Raw genomic sequence first — 20,688 nt, forward strand, 5'->3', positions numbered from 1 at the left:
ATAGCCACCAACCGAGATTAGGAATATGGACAATAAAGTAGGTTGGGAAAAAGGAGTTACTGAAAAAAGAAGAGTTTGATGCAGGACATGTTGGGTTTGAGATTTCTGGGGTACATTCAGGTAGAGATATTCAAATGGCTTTGAAATTCAAGAGATAGAGCAGAGTTATATATGTAGGTTTGGAAATCATTGACACATACATAGGTGATATTTTAAACTGTGGAGTGAATGAGATAATCTAAGAAATGTATATGAATGAGAAGGTCATCAAGGACAGAACCATAAGGATGTGAACATTGAAAAAACAGACTAAGGAAGAGAAACTAGAAAAAAGAAAATAATCTGAGAGATAGGATGAAGAGAGAGAAAAACATATTTAAACTTTTTAATACTGTTTTTTTAATTACGAGTTGAGTATGTATTGATCTCAGTCCTCAAGGAGCTTTAACATAGTGGAAGAGGCAATACTTTGTTCATTTCTGACTCTTCAATGCCAAGTGCATTGCCTGACATTTAACATCCCTGCAATAAATATTTGTTAAATCGAATGGAAATGAAATCAGGACTTCATTCCCTTTTTTTGTTTTGTTGTCTTTGCTTATTTCTGGAGTGTGCAGCATGTATTGCCATTGATATTTTAAGTTCACAGTGAAAAATCATTTCAATGTGTCCTAGGCTTGGTCTCCTTCCAAACCAACCCCAAGGACAATAGTTTTCATTATAAACTTCTGTCTTTGCCATTCTGGATGGAATTCTGTGCACAGGAGTTATATACATATATGGGTATATCTATGTAACAAATCGCAGCGCAGGAGCCCCCTGGGCTACCTCAGGCTCTGGTATGACATATTGAGCCATATAAATTCGGCTTCTCCTCTGGTATCTGTTAGCCGACCTACTTCAACTCCACCTCAGCAGTGGTCTCAGTTCTCTCAAAACTGGGAAAGAGTACTGTGTGCTGAAAGACCATGGCCAAGAATCCTCCAGAGAACTGTGAGGACTGTCACATTCTAAATGTAAGTTGATTCATATTTTTTCCCTTTTGAGTAGAAGTATGTTTTCATAGATTTATTGTTTTGCAATGTGAACATTAGAAAGTGAAATCAAAAGTGAATTATAGTTTGCTATTTTAAGGATTACTGTGTATTTTTTTCCTGTCATTTGCTTAGGCAGAAGCTTTTAAATCCAAGAAGATATGTAAATCACTTAAGATTTGTGGATTGGTATTTGGTATCCTGACCTTGACTCTAATTGTCCTGTTTTGGGGGAGCAAGCACTTCTGGCCGGAGACACCCAAAAAAGTAAGTAAATGAACGTTATTATTATCCAATGCTTCTGTTTTGAATTTGATTGAATTTAATTACTGATTGGCATGTATATTACTCTGCAAATGAAAAGCATTAAATCCTTGTTTGAGTTTTTTCTAGTAATATAAAAAAGAATGAAGATTTTGCTCTCTTTTATTTGCCTAATTATTTTTGGTAAGGGAAAATGTGCTTTCTGTATTTCAGTTAGTAATGATAGGATTACCCATTCTTTTAAAATGCTTGCCTTCAAGGAGTTAAGATTTTTCCTAGAAACAAATTTTTACTGTAAGAATAAAATACTTTCCATCTTTCAATTATCTGGGCAGAAACTGATGGAAAAGTAATTATACCACCACATAAGAGGAAAGCACCAGAAATGGCAGCAAAGGATTTTTAAGGATTATGTTTCTGACTTAATGCATCTGCTGTGAGGACAGGCAATAAACTCCTTTGCAGAAGGAGCAATTCTAATACCTGAGTTCACATTTATTTATGACTTAAAAAAATAAACTAAGGCTTTTCAGCTCCTCACCAGTCACAGTCATCAATGTCCCACTGAGATAGTAATGCCACAGCATAGAAATAAGTGACACAAAGTCATAAATCACAGGTATCTTAGAAAGCTTCTGCTATTAAGGCCATTTGGTGAAACTTGGCTGGCCGTTGTAATTGGTATTAGTGTACCTTATTGTTATTGTTACTTTCGGGCTCACACACAATGGATCAGTTTAGATGTGACCTAAAGAAAATCATAGTCTCTTCATATTAACGATTTTCATTTGAAAGATAATTAATAAATGTACAAGCTACAAGGTGTGAATATGGTTTTCTGGCTTTGCTGCATTTTTCTCTCTGCAAGTGGGTTGCTGTTATTGTTACTGCTGTTATTAATTTGTTGTCATAAGATGCTCGTTTCTCTTTAATAATAGATGGAGAAAGGGAAAGGCACAAATGGAGGAGGGACAATGAGAAACAAGAAGAAAATGGGTTGGCATAGACCTTTAGGAGCCAAAGGAGCAATAGGAGCAGGGAGGAAAGAATATGGATTGATGCAGAAGGAGAGGCAAAGAGGGAGAAAATAGAAAATCAACTGGACAAGTGTCTAAAAGAAAACAGAGAAGTAAGGCAGAACTATCTTGAATTCTTCACCTCTGCTACCATACTCACTTTCATTTAGGCCTAGAGGCTACCTTATTTTAAGTAGGAAGGAGAATGAAGAACAAATCACCCTACTTTGTTTGCCTTTTTACTTATACCTTGTTCCAAAAAGAATTTCAGGCATCACTTAATGCATACATTTAGCCTTTACTCTCACTCTTGCTCTCGTTCTCACAACAGCACTCTCTCATTGCTCCTTGCTTTGGAACTACTTACTATTCACAGGTCTTTCTAGAGAAACCACTTGCATTCAGGCTAGCAAGGAGGGCAAAGCAATCAAGATCAGGGGAAGCAGCAAATGAACAAGAGTATCAAAATGTATTCCAATCCAATTTCCTACCCCTTAGCTTATTCACAAGGTGATACATTGCCCTGCAATTGAATCTTGGATCCCTTTTGATGAGTTAAAAGACAATCAACCCTTTTGTTCTCCATGGTCATAATGTACTTAACTGAGTATAGTAGGTAGCTAGCTCTTTTGATCAGCCATACGTACATACATAAACATGGGACCAAACAGCCTTTCTTGTTTTTCTGTAGCCATTGGTACTGACAATGCTATTCTGAAAGAGTTTATGTGTTTTTCTAAACTTACAGTGCTATTTGCCTCCATGCAACTATAAATCGCTAGGTGGGGAACTTGCTTTTATTTTACAAGGTTCCAAACTCACTATAGTGCCCATGGACCCCTCTGCTTCCATATTATACAATCTTTGCTTCTCACTCTAGTTCTCTTTTTTGATGGCTTATGAGAAGTAATCCTGTTATTCTTCAAACCAAAAGTGAAACCTAGTCAGTGCTTGTGCAGAAGAGGTAGTGTATGCTACTGAATGAGGTTTACCAAGAATAAGAACTTTTTCAGCAAAGGAATTCTCAGAAATGAACAAAGTTATTATGAAGTAACCGGTAAAAGACAATAGATATCCTGAGGCAGTTTTTCTACCTTGAACAAAGGTTGTTTGTTCACCATTCCAATGGGAAGTTGCAATTTATTATCTTTAATATTTAAGTCTTGGCCTTCACCACAAGACCAGTCTGGATCCATTGCAATCTAAGGAACCAGCTAGAGATTTAGATCCTTCACTCAGTCTAACCCTGCCTTCAATTCCCAAAGAGCTCAAGAGGCCATCTATGGTCTAATATACATGGTCTAATTATTAGCTAATACTGCCAATAAGCCTGCCTAAGAGCTGACTTTATGAATCCTGAGAAAAAAGAATAGTCAGATTAGTCTTGGAAGATGATTTACAGAGGAAAAGGATCCAGGAAACTTGTGCAATTTAAAGACTCCTGCTCCCTGCCTTAAAACTATGACCTAGCAAGAAAACAAGTTAGAAGGTTAAATCCCAGGCTCTTCTTTATAAGAGCCTCTTTATAAGCCTGTGGGACCTATGGGGACTTGGGCCCTTGGTGGAGAGAACTGTTGATGCTGTTGTGTTTATGGGTGGTAGCGACTTATTTGCTGTCCTCAGGTTTCCTCTAAAGCTCTTAGTGTTTGCTCCTCTAACCTCCACCACATCTCCTTTTTATCTTGTTTTTCAACATCTGTTTATAATAAACAGTGTTTATTTAACTTCCCACATCTGGTGTTGACATTTCCAAGCCAGTAAGTCCTCCCCCTACTTCCATTACCTCCACCTTAGTGTGTACAAAAGATCCAAATTCTTGATCCCGAAAGGAAAATTAGTTATGTTTGATGCCCTTTCCTCACACACTTCAGGCATGAGCACATGTGAATTGTGCACATGCATGCACATGCAGACACACACACACACACACACACACACCCCAGAGAGAGAAAGAGATCAAAATAAAGTGAAATAAGGAAGACTAAGTCTGGGTGAGCTATTGTACTCTCTTACAGGCATAAAGCCCCCCCTAACCCACAATCACATATAGGAGCCACTTGAGCTGAATGAAAGCCAATTGTTGAGCTCTATATTCAGCTTTCCTAACCAAGGAGAGGGCACCTACTCAATTCCAGAGATTCTGAGAGAAGTTCACAACAAGATTTTACTTCCAGGAAGTGACTGCCCAGGGATCTTGGAAGCAAATTCCCTGAAGAAACATTCTTGCTTAAAACTCCTTGTATTACACATTTAACTTGAAACAATTAGAAGCTAACTCCCTAGCTAATTAATCCAATATGGAGAAAACAAGTCAGAAAACTTCAGCCCTTAAACTAACAGTTTTTAGATGCAACACAGACCTTGTAATCTATTCCTTTCAATCCTTTGTAGAATGAGGCAGAAGAATAATAAAATAAATAAATGAAATGATGCTCTTCCTGAAATATCTAAGAACCTCCTGGCAACTTTAGGGCTGTTTGGAAACCATAAATTCTAAGATCCACAAAGCAATCAACATATTCCTGGGGATGTCCACTCAATTTCTACGTACTACCTACATGAGATGAGAAGTGGTATGGATAAGTGGGCATTCTTCTGCCCTCCCCACCCAACTCAACTGCTGATAGCCATTAAACAGTCTCACTCAGAATTGTGACCTTTATATTATTCTAGGCCGAAAGTCTTTTGCTCAGGGAAAAACAAACAAACAAACAAACACCTTCTTGCTAAGTCTGAGTCCAGCTTTCGTGTGCCTTTTGTTGGCCAAAGACCAACTTTCTTCACTCTTCTTCTAGACACACAAGAGATACAGCTTTCCTCCCCAGGTTCCTTGGAATTTCCAAGGAGTTTGGTAGGTGAAATGTGGGTCTGGGGAAGCATCCACACCCTCAAGGAAAAAGTTGGAGTTGTAACTGGAATCTCTTTAGCAGAGGGACTGAGCTTCATCAGATCGTGCCACATCAGCATTTTAAAAGAAAAGACTCCTCTTCATTTTTTATTTTTCTCTAAAATATTTTTTTTTATTTTTCTCCCAAACCAAAGTCCACTCTTGTGTAGCAATTTTTGCTGGGTCAGCTCTTATTCTGAACCACTCAGGACTGCTCCAATTATGTACAGCAGGACTCTGGCTACTATGCAAACATTTTTATTCAGTCCCTTTATTCTCCTAAGGTAGAATTTGCTGAGTAACTCAATGTGGCACCAGCAATGGAAGCCTGGGTCTTTAAAGGGGGCTTTCCTTTAGTGGCTAAGTGTATGATTGGAGCTGTAAGGGGAAAGCAACTCATGTGATCAATAAGTAATTGCATTCCACTGGCCAACATGACATGTGTCAGCCCAATCTGAGCAGAACTGATTTTGTCAGCTACTCAACATTGTATTTGGCAAGGGCTGAGAGATAAAAATGAGGACTGAACCTCCAGAGACATTTGATGATTTTCCCAAAGTCACACAAATTGTAAATGGCAAAATTGAAGCTAGTACTAGAACCTGGTCTGAAGATTTTTTCCACTATTTTTCAGCTGCATTTAAAAATAATGGGTAGGTAATGGGGGGGGGAGGTGAGTAGGGAAAAACTCAGCCAGCTTAAGTCTTTAGATAAAATAAATGTTTTAATGGGTTTTTTTCTTGTTGAAAAAGAGAAATGTCTGTGCTGCTTATACCAATTTTTTTCAGGGCTGAGAACTGGTGATTGAAGATGCAGAAGTCCAGTTTTGCATTAGAAACAATCTATGTTGGTAAAGATATACCCAGACGCCCTTTAATTCCCACAAGCTAGGTTGATAACAACATGGTACAATGCATCCCCTTCCCCTCCTTCTAGCCTAACACTATCTAGTCAAGTATTCTGAGCATGTATTTCACCTTTGGAGAGTATACTTCATAAACAGACAGTAAAGGATGAAGGCGGAAAGAAGAGCAGCTAGATTAATCACATGCTTCGAAAAACAAACCTAAGCCAAATGTCCTCAAATCGCTTCCAGGACAGGCTAAAGCTATTTTCTCCCTCCCATTCACCGCCCCCAAACAGATCCATCACACTGAGGTCTAAGGCAGCTTTACTCTTTATAAAAAGCTTTCTTTTTCTGATATCAGGGATTGTCACAAATAGAGGCAAGAAAACAGGGAAAACTGTGAAAGGGGAATGTTAGGGCTCATTTACTGCTTGAGCGGAGGATTTAAGGAGACTGAGGAAAGAATTCCTGGTCAGGGAAGAGAAATGAACTTATGTTCATTCCATGATCTGTCAGTGTGGTCTTCTGACATCTCTCATTGCTTCCACTAAACTACGTACCTATCTCATTTCACTTCTGAGTTATATTTCAATCCATTGGCTTCCTTGTTCCACTCTAGTGTGCTGGTTCTTATAGTTAAGACCAGCCTTATATGTGTGTGGAGTAGGAAAGCATTTGAATAATGCTGGGAAGATACCCTTGTCTGCAAAATATTTCCTATTCCTGGTGCCATTGTGCTTGAAATCTACCATTAGTAATTCATTCCTTTAAGTTAAATATTGCACTCATTTAAATAAAACAAATATCCATCACTCACATCTTAGTGTGAAATCATTTGTCAGATTGATTTTTTTTCTTTGACATAATGTACCTGAAGTACCACAAGATTCCTAGATGTCTAGACAGGAGACAAAGAGTTAGAAGGAGATGGAAAGAGGGGGAAGAGCTAAGAGGATACAAAGTAAACAAAATATGAAAAAAAAACAGAAAAGGGAAGCTAGAAACACCAAAAATTAACTTTCTTCATCATACTCTGTCTTTGCTCTAGCCTTCCTGGAATAAAGCTGAGTTGGGGACAGTCTGAGATGAGCTACTAAGAGCCCTTTCATACCTCTCTCAGGCTAGCATCCTGTCTCGGCTTTAGATAAAATATTTATTTCTTCATCTCCAGAAAGATCCTCAGCCCCCGAGTCAGAGAGCTTAGTAGGAAGAAAGTATTTTGAGGCTAAAGGCATGAGCTCAGTCTTCATATGGGCCATAAGGATTGCATAGCCATTACCCAGACAATGTTCTCCACAGAGACCCAGGCGAGACAGTATGTCTGGATTTAATCAAACTCATCCCCAAACAGTCCAAAGTGAGCCACTGGCATCATCTTCTTAGACAAAAAACAGTCTATTCCAAAAGGCACCTTTACTAGTGGAATTCCATCTGGGTGAATATATTTCTCCCCAACCCAAGATTCACACATAAATGAAGTCATTCTGATTCCACGCTATTTAGCAATCTTCCATTTCTAACAAAAAGCCAACAAGCTGATCAATGAATACAGTCAGAATGGACCAACAAAACAAAACAAAACTCTTTGAAGGAGTGTTGAAAATAATCGAGATCTGCTGGGCTTGGCAATTTCCAATAGTTTTCATCTAGCAAGGTGTCCAAGTGAAGTGCATTGCCAATAGTGCAGGAAAACTCATTCCACAAAGGTACACTGAAATTCTAAATGTCACCAGTATGATTCCATAGTCTTCTACCAGTGATTGAAAATACAGCCTGTATATCCTCTTTTGCCCAGGTAGGCAGCCTTCCAACATCCTCTAGTCGCTAACCTCATTTTTCCATGCAATAAGCCATCAGTGGTGCTACTGGTGAAACAAACACCCACGCCCACCCCCAATGACCAGAGGTGTCGATATTTGTCTCAACAATGGATAATATTTCTAAAGAAATTCTCTCCTGTTGGGAGATCTGACAAGGCTAGGTCTGAAGTACATGCCTCTTTCCTCTATTTATGTCAGGCCAACTAAGAGCTCAATTTGTTGCCATAGGTAGAAGTTTCTCAAGCTGGCTGCAAAGCTGGAACTGACTGACATATTTATAACTAGAAGCAAATAAGAAGCCTAAAAGAATTTGCTACTTGTTACAAACCAGGCCAGAGTTCCTGAGTTAACTCTGCAGTTGCTAGAAAGGTTCTAAATACTGTTTTCCTTTCCCTTTTAAACTATGGTATCTTAAAAAATCTTGTAAATGCTCAAAATCTCTCTTTAAGAAGATGATAAATTGTCATGGATAGGAAAAACTTATTTAATAAATATTTAAGCCCTGATCATGTTCAAAGCACTGTAGGGCTACTAAGAGGTAAAAAACATTTTCTATTGTTCTTCCATTCAACAACTACATAGACTTTATGCATGAAGTAACATGGTTTCTACAAACCCTTCCAACTTGTTTTTCTACTTGAGTTGGGGAAAATTTGACCAGGTTAAATTAACATTCAGTCACAGACACAAGCAGACACTAAAAAACAAACTAAACTGTTACAAGATTTAAAAGGCTGCCACTGGGAATTGTATCATTTGAAAACAACATTGGCTCTATAGGTAACTTGCTTTTTCAGATTTTTAGTTTACCGAATTTTTTTTGTAAGGAAAAATGAGTATGAAGAAACTTGATAGCCGAAGGCCTCCTGATAACATGAACAAGAGACTTTCACATGGCACCATTAGGTCTGGCCTGGTTTGTGACAGTAAATTATTTTAGGCATGTTATTTCCTTCTTTCTATAAAAATGTCCTCAGTTATAGGTAATGGGCTTACTACCAAAATGGGACACTCTGTGGGACTGGTCCTCTTGGTCCTTAGGAAGAGAAGTGTCTCTTTTAGATGGCGAGAGAGAGAGTCTGGGGATTCATTTCAACCACTCAAGAACAATCTGATAAGCAGTCTTTCAAGGTACTCTTCTTGGGAAGCCCCATATTACTTAGTGCAGGGCACTTTACACAGTTCTTGAATTCTGTATACAGGAGAATCTGGAGAACTTGAAGTCAACTGAATCAGTTTGGAAAACAGAACTCAGAAATAAACTGAGTAGGGTTGATTAGCCCCTAAAAGAGAGTTATTATTACTTCAGATTCTAAAAAGACTATGGAGGCAATATTAAAGCCCTGAAGAGATAAGGAGATAAAGAACAATAGCTAAGCATTCTAAATGTATTCATATCTCTTTCTCAACCCTAGTGAGTTTCATGGGGAATGACAGGATGCCCACTGAGCACTTGGAAAGGCAAGTTGTAGCATAAAGAAGCAGCATAGGTTTTAAGTGATCCCTCTGCTCAGCACAAGGGGGAAACACTTTACGAGCTGGTTTGCTATTTAGTCAAAGCTACCAAGAACACTGTTGGAATTCCTAGTAATTAGCTCAGCAACTTGGGTTGAATACAAAATACTAGCTCCAAAGGGAACCCCATATCAGCTCCAACTCCAAAAAGCACCTCACTTTAATCTCAAGTCTCAGAGAATTCCCAATGGCAAGCTGCCAAGATGGCACCTCCCTACAAAAGCTCTAGAAAGAGAAGGTGCCCCAGAGATTACCCAATTAAAGCATTGCATAAAGGGACACACAGAGCTTGTTTTCCTCTCTTCTCCCAGACATATGACATGGAGCACACTTTCTACAGCAATGGAGAAAAGAAGAAGATTTACATGGAAATCGATCCTGTGACCAGAACTGAAATATTCAGAAGTGGAAATGGCACTGATGAAACATTGGAAGTACATGACTTTAAAAATGTAAGCTAGATATTTACCCTCTAAGACTTCCTGCTTAATGTATTAAAATATTTAGCTGAGTTAAAAATAGCCTATAGCCTCTGTTTAATTTATGAGACAAAGCTTTCCCTTAGAATTCAAATTCTGCCAGCCTAAGACCCTGACAGATCATGGAAGTCATAAATTATGTCTATTTCAAGAGGGTTTTTTTGGTCTGTTTTATAGGGATACACTGGCATCTACTTTGTAGGTCTTCAAAAATGTTTCATCAAAACTCAGATCAAAGTGATTCCTGAATTTTCTGAACCAGAAGAGGAAATAGATGAGGTATGTAAGAATAATAGTGGTAGTAAAAGCCATTGTTTATTATTGTGTGCTAACTATTTGCCAGACATTGTGCTAAATGTTTTACTCTCATCTGATTCTCACTCGGACCCTATAAAAATAGATAGATACTATCATTATCCCCATTTTCAGGTGAAGAAACTTGGACTTGTAACTGAAAAGTGACTTGCCCAAGGTTACACAGCTAGAGAGAAGCAAATTGGGATCTTGAACTCAGGCTTTTCAAAAAAATAAGTTTATGCTATTAAGTGCAACACTGTACTTTTATACCTGGGTAACCATTAATATTATGTACCTTTGCTCCAAAAGCAAAGATTTCTAGTAAGAGAGGTGAGCGGTAGAACAAAATCAACTCTTTCTAAGATAAAGTTCTAAAAATAAGTTCAAAGGCCACCAGGGATCCTTGTCACTTTTGTCACACTGTACCATTCATTTATTTAAAATATTTCAGTTCATTTACTTTGACATTTTATGCTGGACTGCTAGTGTAACAATCAACATTTAATCTCACTAGGAAAGGTAAAAGCAAAGAAGGTGAGAACTACAGTGTACTACAATTTCTCTGAAAACACACTGCTAGGCCAGAGTGAAGTAACCTAGGGTACTGGAGCAATCAATGAATGACCCCTGAAAGCCTAGTGGGAGATGGAGGATTATTGCCTAAAATACAGCCATCAATAAAGTCCTTGAGGCTCTTATTTTTTCCCTTGTTCTGTCTGCATTTACAGGATATTGCTATCAGTGGAGGAAGAAGGTAAGCCTTAGCTAAGGCTAAGTTGTGACAACATATCTACATTATAGCCAGGAAGAAACAAATATTTGTTTGGTTTGTTTTAGAATTTAACTAAAATGACATCATGACAATGGCATGGTGGTCTCTATATACTATAAATACTTCTTTTTCTTTCTTCTCTCTTTGCTGTTGTTTTTTTTTACTTTTTTTCTACCCGACTCTCGCCATCTTAATCCTCATCTGCACATTTATATTTTCCTTCCTTATTTTTTGGAGGGTGAAGTGGGATGAGGAATACTTTTTTCTTTCTTTTACCCAAATGTCAGAGTTGCATTGACTCCCACAGGCATGCTACTAGTCTCCTCATGGCCAGAGAAGTTACAAACCATTATTACTAGAATTTCCCCACAGAAGATATTCTGCAATCAAGGTCTATGTTAGTGAACATTTTTGGAGAATTTTTTTCAAATAAGCATAAGTTAGATGCATCTGAGGAACAGAAAAATTTCCAGGATATTAGAATTGCTATAGGAGACAAGGGTAAGGTGAAAGGAAAATGAATAGGATAGAAAGGTACTATACTCAGTATCATATGCTTCATTTTACAGAAAATAACATTTGAGTAGGGCCAGCCAGTAATGATAGTTCAAACTGACACAACAGGATTTATTTTCTGAAAAATAAATAAATGAAGGCAAAGGCCCATAATGTCTTATTTTGTCCCTAATTTATTCTTCAGTTATTTTTGCCAGATGTTTTTAATATCGCAAGTATTCATTTCATGATAGCAAAATTATTTTATCTTCAAGAAAAATCTATTTTTTACATTCAGGCTACAGATTTTTTTATGAGGTAAATTTGTAGTCCTGAGTGACAAAATCCCTCTTATTCTATATTTCTCTCACCACCGTATCCATGGTTTGTGAGTGTTAAACATGCAGAGCAGGTACAGAAATAGCCCATATTTTGCTAACAAAGCTAGTGGACATATCAACCTCATTTTATACAATTCCTTTCAATGCCTCCCAAGGTTTCTATAGACTCAAGGGCAAAGGAGCTAAGACCTGAGAGTTTTAAATGACTAGGGTAAAATTATACAAAGCCTTATTTCAGGGAAAAAATAAAAACACCGAAATCATAAAGCTTGAAAGAGATAAAATAGAAAAGGAAAAGCATTATTAAGAGTAAGGGAAAAAATGTCGATGCCCAAAAGACAAACGAGTAAGAACTAGGTACACGAGATATCTACTACCAATACTAGAAACTGAAGAGAAGGCTGTGTTCTTGACAATATAAGAAATATTACCTAAAGAAAAAAGCACTCTTTGAGACAAACTCTAAGTATCTGGAATGAAAGGAGTAAAATAGTGGTAAGGCCAGCGAAGTCACAAGCTGGAGACTTAATGTTAAAACAAAAACATCTTTTGTACTGCACCTAGCAACCATTAACAGGCAAATCTTGTAAAACCAAAATATTAGGTTTGGTTGTTATTTTGTTGATCTCACCAATTTAGAATATAGAAGTTTGTTTGGTTTTATTTGTTTGTTTGTTTGTTTGGTTTGGTTTGGTTTGAGACCAAATCTTTCTTGAAATCCTAGTTGCAAATCTAAAACAAGGGAAGCACTCACGGTACCCATTTAAAAGAGAGAAAACAAATGTAAATCACTCAAGATTCTAGAAGGCCAAATTAAAACTTACATGGTCCAGTGAGAGGCCCAGAAAATTATGGAGAGTCTTCCTGAGTTTAAGTTAAATGGTAGCAGAGAAGGCTTCTGTTTCAGTGAGCAGTCTTACTGTTAGAAAGACGGATGGGTTGTTAACTCTCCCAAGGGTACCTACTGTATGCAAGGCACAGAGCTAGTTTACCAGCATCCTTGGGATTGAAATTTTCATTCAGACTCAAAATATAGCTATTTTTTTTCTTTCAGTAGTCTATAATGTATCACTCATTTTATTAATGTTTCTGCCTATCTCCACTCTACTTTCTTCTCTCAGAATGAAGAAATTACAACAACTTTCTTTGAACAGTCAGTGATTTGGGTCCCAGCAGAAAAGCCTATTGAAAACCGAGACTTTCTTAAAAATTCTAAAATTCTGGAGATTTGTGATAATGTGACCATGTATTGGATCAATCCCACTCTAATAGCAGGTATGGCCCCATCTTCCCCCTCCTTTTCCCAAAGTCAGTAACAGGTTCTCAGCACTCAGCAACTACATTTATAGGAAAACAAATGATCCGCTTATATCTTCTTAGATGAAACTGTGTATGCTGACTGCCAGTGAGGAGGGAATTTTTCACAGCCAAGTTATACATCGGATAAATTAATGCTGACAGGCTTTTAAATATCCAAGCAAAGGTAACACCACCCTAATGTGACCAGTGATAAGCAAAAAGCTAATCTGTCTTTCTTTGCATATCTATATTCACTGCAGTCAGGATACCAGACTATTGCTCAAACCACTGTATGCCCAACCCAAGACCAGAGGAAAAAGCCAAAACAATGTTCCGTTGTCTCAAGAAAGATATTCTATGTCAAATGGCCACACTCTCCCCAGAAGATAGAACAGCCACTGAAATGCAATTGTCTTTGTGGTTGTTTTAGGAATCACTATAAAAGTAATTGAGGGCTAGAGATCTGGAGTAGGAGAGTCCAGCTCTCAACTTCTAGTCAGCCCACAGAGAAGACAAAGGTCTCTGGACATCTTATTCTGCTCAGCTAACATAGAACTTTGCCTCCCTCACTCTGGGCAGCACAGATTGCCATATTACCCAAGAGAGGCCACTCTAAACCATACAGGAATCTACTGGCATTCTTTGGCCTTAAAAGGGCAACTAAATGCAATGTAGTATCCTGGGTTGGACACTAAAACTTCTGCTTCAGTATTCTTTTTCAAAAAGACATTAGTAGAAACAATGATGACATCTGAATAAAGTCTGTTGGTTAGTTAATAGTATTGTACCAATGTTGATTTCTCAGTTTTGATCATTGTATTATAGTTATTAAGATGTTAACATTAGGGGAAAATGAATAAAGGGTATACAGGGACTCTGTACCATCTTTGCATCTCTCTTCTGTGAATCTAAGATTATTTATAAATAGAAAGTTTTTAAAAATTAAGACAGGAAAGAGATGGGAAAAGGGAGGAGTACAGAGGATACCAAATCAAATCAAGCAGCCAAAAAATATTTGAGTACTTACCACGGGGAAAATCATTGTGGGAGATGTGAAGGTCCCCTGTCCTCAGTTTTTAATTTAGTATCCTAATAAGGCAAAGCAGTAAGTGTTTGATGCCAAATCAGCAAAGAAGATGTCTGTGTACATAGGAATAATCGAGATCTATTTCGTAAAACTCCTTAAAATATCAGCTGAAAGAGCTTGGAAAAGTGGTACATGCATACCTAAATGATGACAATGAAAAACACAAGGAAAATCTCTACCTCAAAATGCTATTGCCCCACATACTTCTTTCACAAACATTTGCAAAGCAGTCGCATCCCAACTTTGTATCGATTACCTTAGTTTCAGAGTTACAAGACTTTGAGGAGGATGGTGAAGATCTTCACTTTCCTACCAACCGAAAAAAAGGCATTGAACAAAACGAGCAGTGGGTAGTCCCTCAAGAGAAAATGGAGAAGACCCGTCAAGCCAGACAAGCAAGTGAGGAAGAACTTCCAATAAATGACTATGTGAGTTATGTTTCTGTTATTCCTGTTAGAGGAAAAACAAAGAGCCCTCACAAAACTCACTACCCCTCAGATCAAAATCATTGAAAGGAGAATGGTCATTGTTTTAACAAAAAAAGAGAATATTTAAGAAACTTGGAATCCCCAGGAGGCTCATTCAAAATCTTTCTTGATCTCTATTGAGGTTATCTCCATAATCAGGGTATATTTCTCACCAGTCCCCAACTCGTGCAGTCTTATAATTTTCCCCTGCTGGGTAAATCTCTTCCTAGTGAACCTCTCCCTCCAACACTAACTTCTTCTTCTTTCAGACTGAAAATGGAATAGACTTTGATCCCATGCTGGATGAGAGAGGTTATTGTTGTATTTACTGTCGTCGAGGCAACCGCTACTGCCGCCGCGTCTGTGAACCTTTACTAGGTTACTACCCATATCCGTACTGCTACCAAGGAGGGCGGGTTATCTGTCGTGTCATCATGCCTTGCAACTGGTGGGTGGCCCGCATGCTGGGAAGGGTCTAATAGCAAGTTTGAGCTCATCGCTTAAATTTCCAGCAGCCAATATATAATAAATGCATGCTATTCAATGAATTTCCACCTATGAGGCATTTGGCTCCTGAAAGCCAGTATTATAGAATTACTTGTAGGTAATTCCTCTCTCATGTTCTAATAAACTTCTACATCATCATCAATGGCCTGATTGCTGCTGAACACACTGGGTAAGTGTTTGCTAAGAATATTTCCTGCGTCTGAGATGGAGCAGAACTGTCTAACACAGATGCCAATGCTGAAAACTTGCATTTCATCAGGTTTGGGGAGGAGTAAAAGGCAAAGCACAAAAATTCTCAAATATCATATTTTACTGTGCTATATTGAGAAAGTGGAAATGAGGGGCTGATGATAACATGTCCCCATAACTAGTGCATAAAAACTTGTCCTTTTGTGCATAGCTCCAATATTTAATTATGTGAGAGACATATTGTAGACTTGCTTAACCATCTATCAAGCTGCTGGATGGGGTGTGAGTCACAGCAGGCCAACACTAAAATAGTCAAAGTCCTCAGGTTCAGCAAAGGAGAAAGCTAACCCAGCAAAAAAAAAAAAAAAGAGGAGTGGTCCCAGGTTCTCCTCCTGTGAACAGGAACTCAACTTTCAACAAATTCAATACTTTGTAACCTTCAGATCTGACTTCTCTTTAGATCAGTGTCTGGTTGCATAACTTTCCAAGGTAATTGCTTGGAAAAGATAAACCCATAAATATTATTCAGAAAAACAGGCATTGTAGAAAATTACTGAGGTGAGGAGTCAAATGGGATTTTTTGTCTTCCAAAACCATAAAGAACCAGCAGTATCCCACTTTCTCCCCTACTCCTGTGGCTTTTTTTAAATTAATTTATTTATTTTAATTAGTTTCAAGTCTATAGTACATTGGTTAGTCATTTATGTAGTTTAGAAAATGATCACCCTAATTGCTCCTTCTCTCCTCTGGTTTTCTACCTAGCCTTTACATTAATGCTAACTGCATTCCCTATGCCATGCCAGTATGCCACTTTCTTAAAAGGAAGGGTAAGGCCTAGTTCCTGGTCACCTGACATTTTGCTTAAATGAGGGGAAAAGGGCAAAGAGGCGAAGAAAAGTAATTATACAGTAATGTTAATCTTCTTGTCCCAGCCAGTTCTAGTGTCCAAATTCCTGTTTGACCATCTGTCATTCCTTTCAGTTTCATTTGAAGATAGCCCCTTCATTGCTCAACTTCAAAGCTCTTGTGGTATGAAAGTATCTGTCTGGCACTTTCCATCAGAAAAGCACTTTCAAAGAGTAAAATCTTCACCGAGATACCTGTAAGCCAGGAGTCATTTTCCCCTATTCAGTTGAGGAAGCAAATAGAAATGGATTCGCCTGACAATGAGTTAAGATTAGCCAATCATTGATTGAAAATTAGCATGCACACTACAGTTGATTACAAATTTTCACAGAATGAGAGTAGAATAAAACATATCTAACAATGCAACATCACCAAAAATATTTTCTTGTTATTAATGATTTAGAAGGCATTGAAGAATATTGGAGTACTTCGGTGAACACAACAGGTATTAATTTATAGTTGATATAGAAAAATGTAAAACATGTGAAATTAATTTGAGGTTGTATGGCATTTATGATATTCTTTATTATTGTTTTTAATAAATTATTTATTTTTAACATTGATTGTTAAGATCACTAATAATTTTAAATTCCTGAGATGCTCAATTTTATGCAGTCTGCATTGTACTATATATGCTACACTCTATAGGGGGTATAAATGAAGTAAAAGGTATACTCACTATTTCCAAAGGAAAAAAGAAGACACCCAAAATATATAAGCCCAAGTACAGAAGCTTATATGCAACAACTAACTAGACGGCATGCTATATACATGAAAGTGTAATCCCCTTAATGAGGCAGACCAGGAGTTTGAAGAAAATATAAGAACATGCTTAAAGAAGCATTCAAATTATCTCACACTTAGAAAAAATCAAACCAAAACAGCAAACAAACAAACTGAAACACATTAGTCTGTCACTTCATATAGGCCAAGGCCAGGCTGGAAAAGGAAAAAAAGTGTGATACCACTCTCCTGTCATAGATTTTGCCCCTCTTTGGAATCCTGTGAAGACTCCTTGGATCGTGCTTTGCATTACACTCAGGCCTACCCCACTGAAGCTAGAGCTGCCTCTCTTTCTTCCACCACCCTTCCCTAAACCCAGGCTCTCCATCACAAGGAAAGACACCAAAGTAACTTTGACCTCTCAAGTCAGAGATCTTGTAATAATTCTAATGTATCTCTGTCTTCCACTTGTCTCATGCCAAATATTTCCAGTTTGTTCTCCTAAACCACCCCTCAGTTATGCCTATGGTCAAGGCCACAGGTTATTTCTTAGCACAGCTGTTACAACCTCCTCTCTGCTGAAGCTCTCAGGCTATAGACTGAAGGTAGAATGAATACTATTACACACAGTTTATTTTTCACCTATAGATTTTATGAATGCCATTTCCTTTCCTGAAAGTCTGTAATATCTACTTGCTACATTAAAGATCAAGCCTAACTTGCATTCAAATAGTCCTTCCTCAAACCACCTTTAACCACCATCTCATATCCCTTTTCTCCTCCTATTGCTCTACCCATCCCCTTTGTTTGTCTCAGGGACATTAGCTTCATGCTCTATTTGTGCAGTCATACTATTTCCATTACAGAGTTTTTCCTCTCACTAATTTGAAGAGATTAAAAAACATCATTTTCCTCTTACCTAAACATTCCTCTCTACTTCATTCCATGAGTGTATAAGTTAGTATATTACTCAAAGCACTTACCATTTACATACAAATTTAACTTGCAAGTTCTAAAAGAGAGTCCATATGCTCTCCCATTTTGCTTTGTCCAGAACTTAGCATAGTATTGAAATTATAGGTGGTCTTTATTTTTTTGTTGTTTATTGAAGGCAATGAGAAAAGAGACAGAGAAGACTGTAGAGGGAAAAGAGGTGATTTTAAAAGAGCACAACTACAAGACTCTTTGGAATATTATAACAAAAAGTTGACCTTGAGTTCTGTTAAGATTCGAGATAAAAGTTCTTATCTTACTTAAATTCATTTTGGTATTCCTTATCTTTTGGCATAGTCTATTTCTATAAGCATGAAGAATTCCTCTAATTCCAGAATGACCAAAAGCAGAGATGATTCTCCACAGCTCAATTATCTATTTCCAATATACAAATACAGGCTTTTTGCATTTTCTTCTCAATTTTCAATGATTCTATGTATAAAAAAAGACAAAAAGGCAAAAGACACATCTTTCGTGAAATCACAAGAAGCATTTTACCTTTCAAATTCTTTGGGGATCTAAATTCCAATTAAAAAACTCAGGTGAGGCGAAGCCATCCATTGCTCCCACTCAGCATAAGGACATTATGCATTAGTGTGCTCAGCGCCTTTCCTGCACACCTAAAATGGCTCTTTGGCAGGACTAGAAACAAAATAAATCTATTTTGAATCTTTACATATAAGGCTCACTGTCTGGCTGAGCCCGAAACTGTCACTTCAGCTCCTAAAGTCTAATGCTGAAAGCTTGCTGAGATAAATATGGACTTTCTCATTCAGGCTGTCAGGAAATGCATGGATCTATTTTATTTATACCCTTAAACATGATTTCATTTTACTTTCCTTTTCTAAAGAAGTTTCACTCTGGGGCATAATTTTGCTGACAACATGCTGTTCCCTAATGAGAAAGCAAAGTAGCTCCATATTAAAAACCAGGTATGCATGTACACACAAGAAATATTATCTGTGGCTCATTCCAAAATCCTGCTCTTAAGTCTCCTCCAGTATCTTTAATTAATTCTCATGAAAACTACTTACCCAAGGACTGCACTGCACTGATAATTTATTTAGATCAGTAGTCAGTTCTAGCATTTGTAGCCTAATGAGTGAATTAGTCACTGAATACTTACTGCTTTGATATTTGGGTTCAATTTGCCTATTTGTTCTTCTATCCATTTATTGGATGCTCAGGCCTGTTATCTTTGCTAAAAGGGCTCAGAAAGATAGAGGCAGATTGAAACAAGGGAAACAGACCAAACCACAATAAAGCCTTCAACCAAAACAAACAAATAAAATCCAGCAACTTCATAGTTCTGAGATGATTTCTGTCTAATAGTGACATGAATATTTTGTTTATATTTATCCTTCCTGCTGATGCTATTATTTGTCATTCTGAATTTTCCACTGACAGCAGTATATCTGCTGGTCTTACAGAGATATTGGCTGCTAAAACACAATTCAAGCACATACCCATATCAATGATCAGTGAGCAAAGAATAAGACACTTGCCAAAGGTTGGAGATTTAAGGTACAAGGCCTAGCTACGGTTGAATTGTGGAAGTAGAGAGTTAAAAAGCAGCAATTTGACTAGCTACAACTAGAACACATGAATTTGAGCTTGTTTATTTCACATGCTACTCACAAATTCACTGTGTCTACTGAAATCCATTCCTTGAGGTTGAGGTCACCTCTTCATAGCAGTGTTGTTCTAGTAACATGTATCTATCTGGTGTACCACTGTGATGTAAATCCCCCATGTTCCCAATAATAGCTTTTGATATTTTGATTATACTACATCATATCATGTTCAAATCAGAAGGGTTTGTGGTTGACCTTTTACATTTCCTGGTCCTCCAAACTACTTCTTTATTTGAGAGTGTCTTTCTACCAGGGCATGTCAATATGGGGTAACTATTGCAATAATTGATCAATAAGATATGAAGAACCCAGCACGCCACTCTGTCGGACACTATAGCATGGCAGATAAAAACAGGTTATCCTCTTTGCTGTCTAGTCATTTACAACATATTTATCATGATAAGATCTATACCCTCTAAACAATTAAGAAAATGTGAGACAGATTTTTCTTTCAGAAAGATTCATAAGAGCAAGAATTTTCCATATGCTCTCAGAGACAAGAACTTCTCTCTTTCAAATGTGAACAGTGATGGTCTTCTCAGAATTACCCGACCAATTTTGCTGAGAAATACCACAAAGTTCCAATTTCCCAAAGATATGTGTCTTCTCTCTCCTTAGGATTAAGTTCAGCTGACTATTACAGAACATCCCCAAATGACATGACATAAACAAGGTAGAAGCATATAGTCCAGATAGTCCAGTCAACTGACCCATGTATCTATCTACCTTTCTGCTCCACTGTCCTCAATATGTGGTTTCCATCCTCAAGATCAACTTATGATCTGAGCTAAATCCAGATCTAGCTATCGTGTTTATTTTCCAGATTGGCATCACAATGAAGCTGGGCAAGACAATGGGCCACTCTCTATCTTTTAGGGAGACTTCCACTTACATGTTATAAGCCTGAAATTAACCACATGACCAAATGTAGCTTCAAAGGAGACTAGTAATAGTCTTTGTTCTAGGTGTCTTTATTCACACCAAATAAAATCACAATTCTGTTAACTGAGGAAGAAAGCAAGAAGTCATGCTGGGACAGGCAATAGCCCATACTGGCCATACCTAAAAAATTGTGAGAGCACCTAGAATCACTGTTATTATTAAAGTAATCCTTTT

The 20,688-nt window shown here is 37.6% G+C and overlaps 1 protein-coding gene across 1 annotated transcript; it reads left to right on the top strand.

Annotated features, from left to right (window-relative positions):
* The first annotated feature begins 786 nt into the window (after window positions 1-786).
* Window positions 787-15,265, top strand: TNMD (tenomodulin). Its single transcript, XM_016131496.2, has 7 exons — window positions 787-1,016; window positions 1,170-1,301; window positions 9,695-9,835; window positions 10,040-10,141; window positions 12,889-13,042; window positions 14,415-14,581; window positions 14,890-15,265. Exons 1-7 carry the CDS (start codon window positions 969-971, stop codon window positions 15,097-15,099), a joined length of 954 nt encoding a protein of 317 aa, XP_015986982.1. The 5' UTR covers window positions 787-968; the 3' UTR covers window positions 15,100-15,265.
* Window positions 15,266-20,688: the final 5,423 nt, after the last annotated feature.

The sequence above is a fragment of the Rousettus aegyptiacus genome, unplaced genomic scaffold, assembly GCF_014176215.1.
Source record: "Rousettus aegyptiacus isolate mRouAeg1 unplaced genomic scaffold, mRouAeg1.p scaffold_m13_p_9, whole genome shotgun sequence".
Lineage (NCBI taxonomy): Eukaryota > Metazoa > Chordata > Mammalia > Chiroptera > Pteropodidae > Rousettus > Rousettus aegyptiacus.

Excerpts from the sequence above, each read along its gene's own strand:
- TNMD (XM_016131496.2), top strand. The coding sequence starts at position 969 with ATGGCCAAGAATCCTCCAGAGAACTGTGAGGACTGTCACATTCTAAAT. Across the intron at positions 1,017-1,169 it reads AGGACTGTCACATTCTAAAT|GCAGAAGCTTTTAAATCCAA; the intron begins GTAAGTTGATTC and ends TCATTTGCTTAG. Across the intron at positions 13,043-14,414 it reads CAATCCCACTCTAATAGCAG|TTTCAGAGTTACAAGACTTT; the intron begins GTATGGCCCCAT and ends CGATTACCTTAG.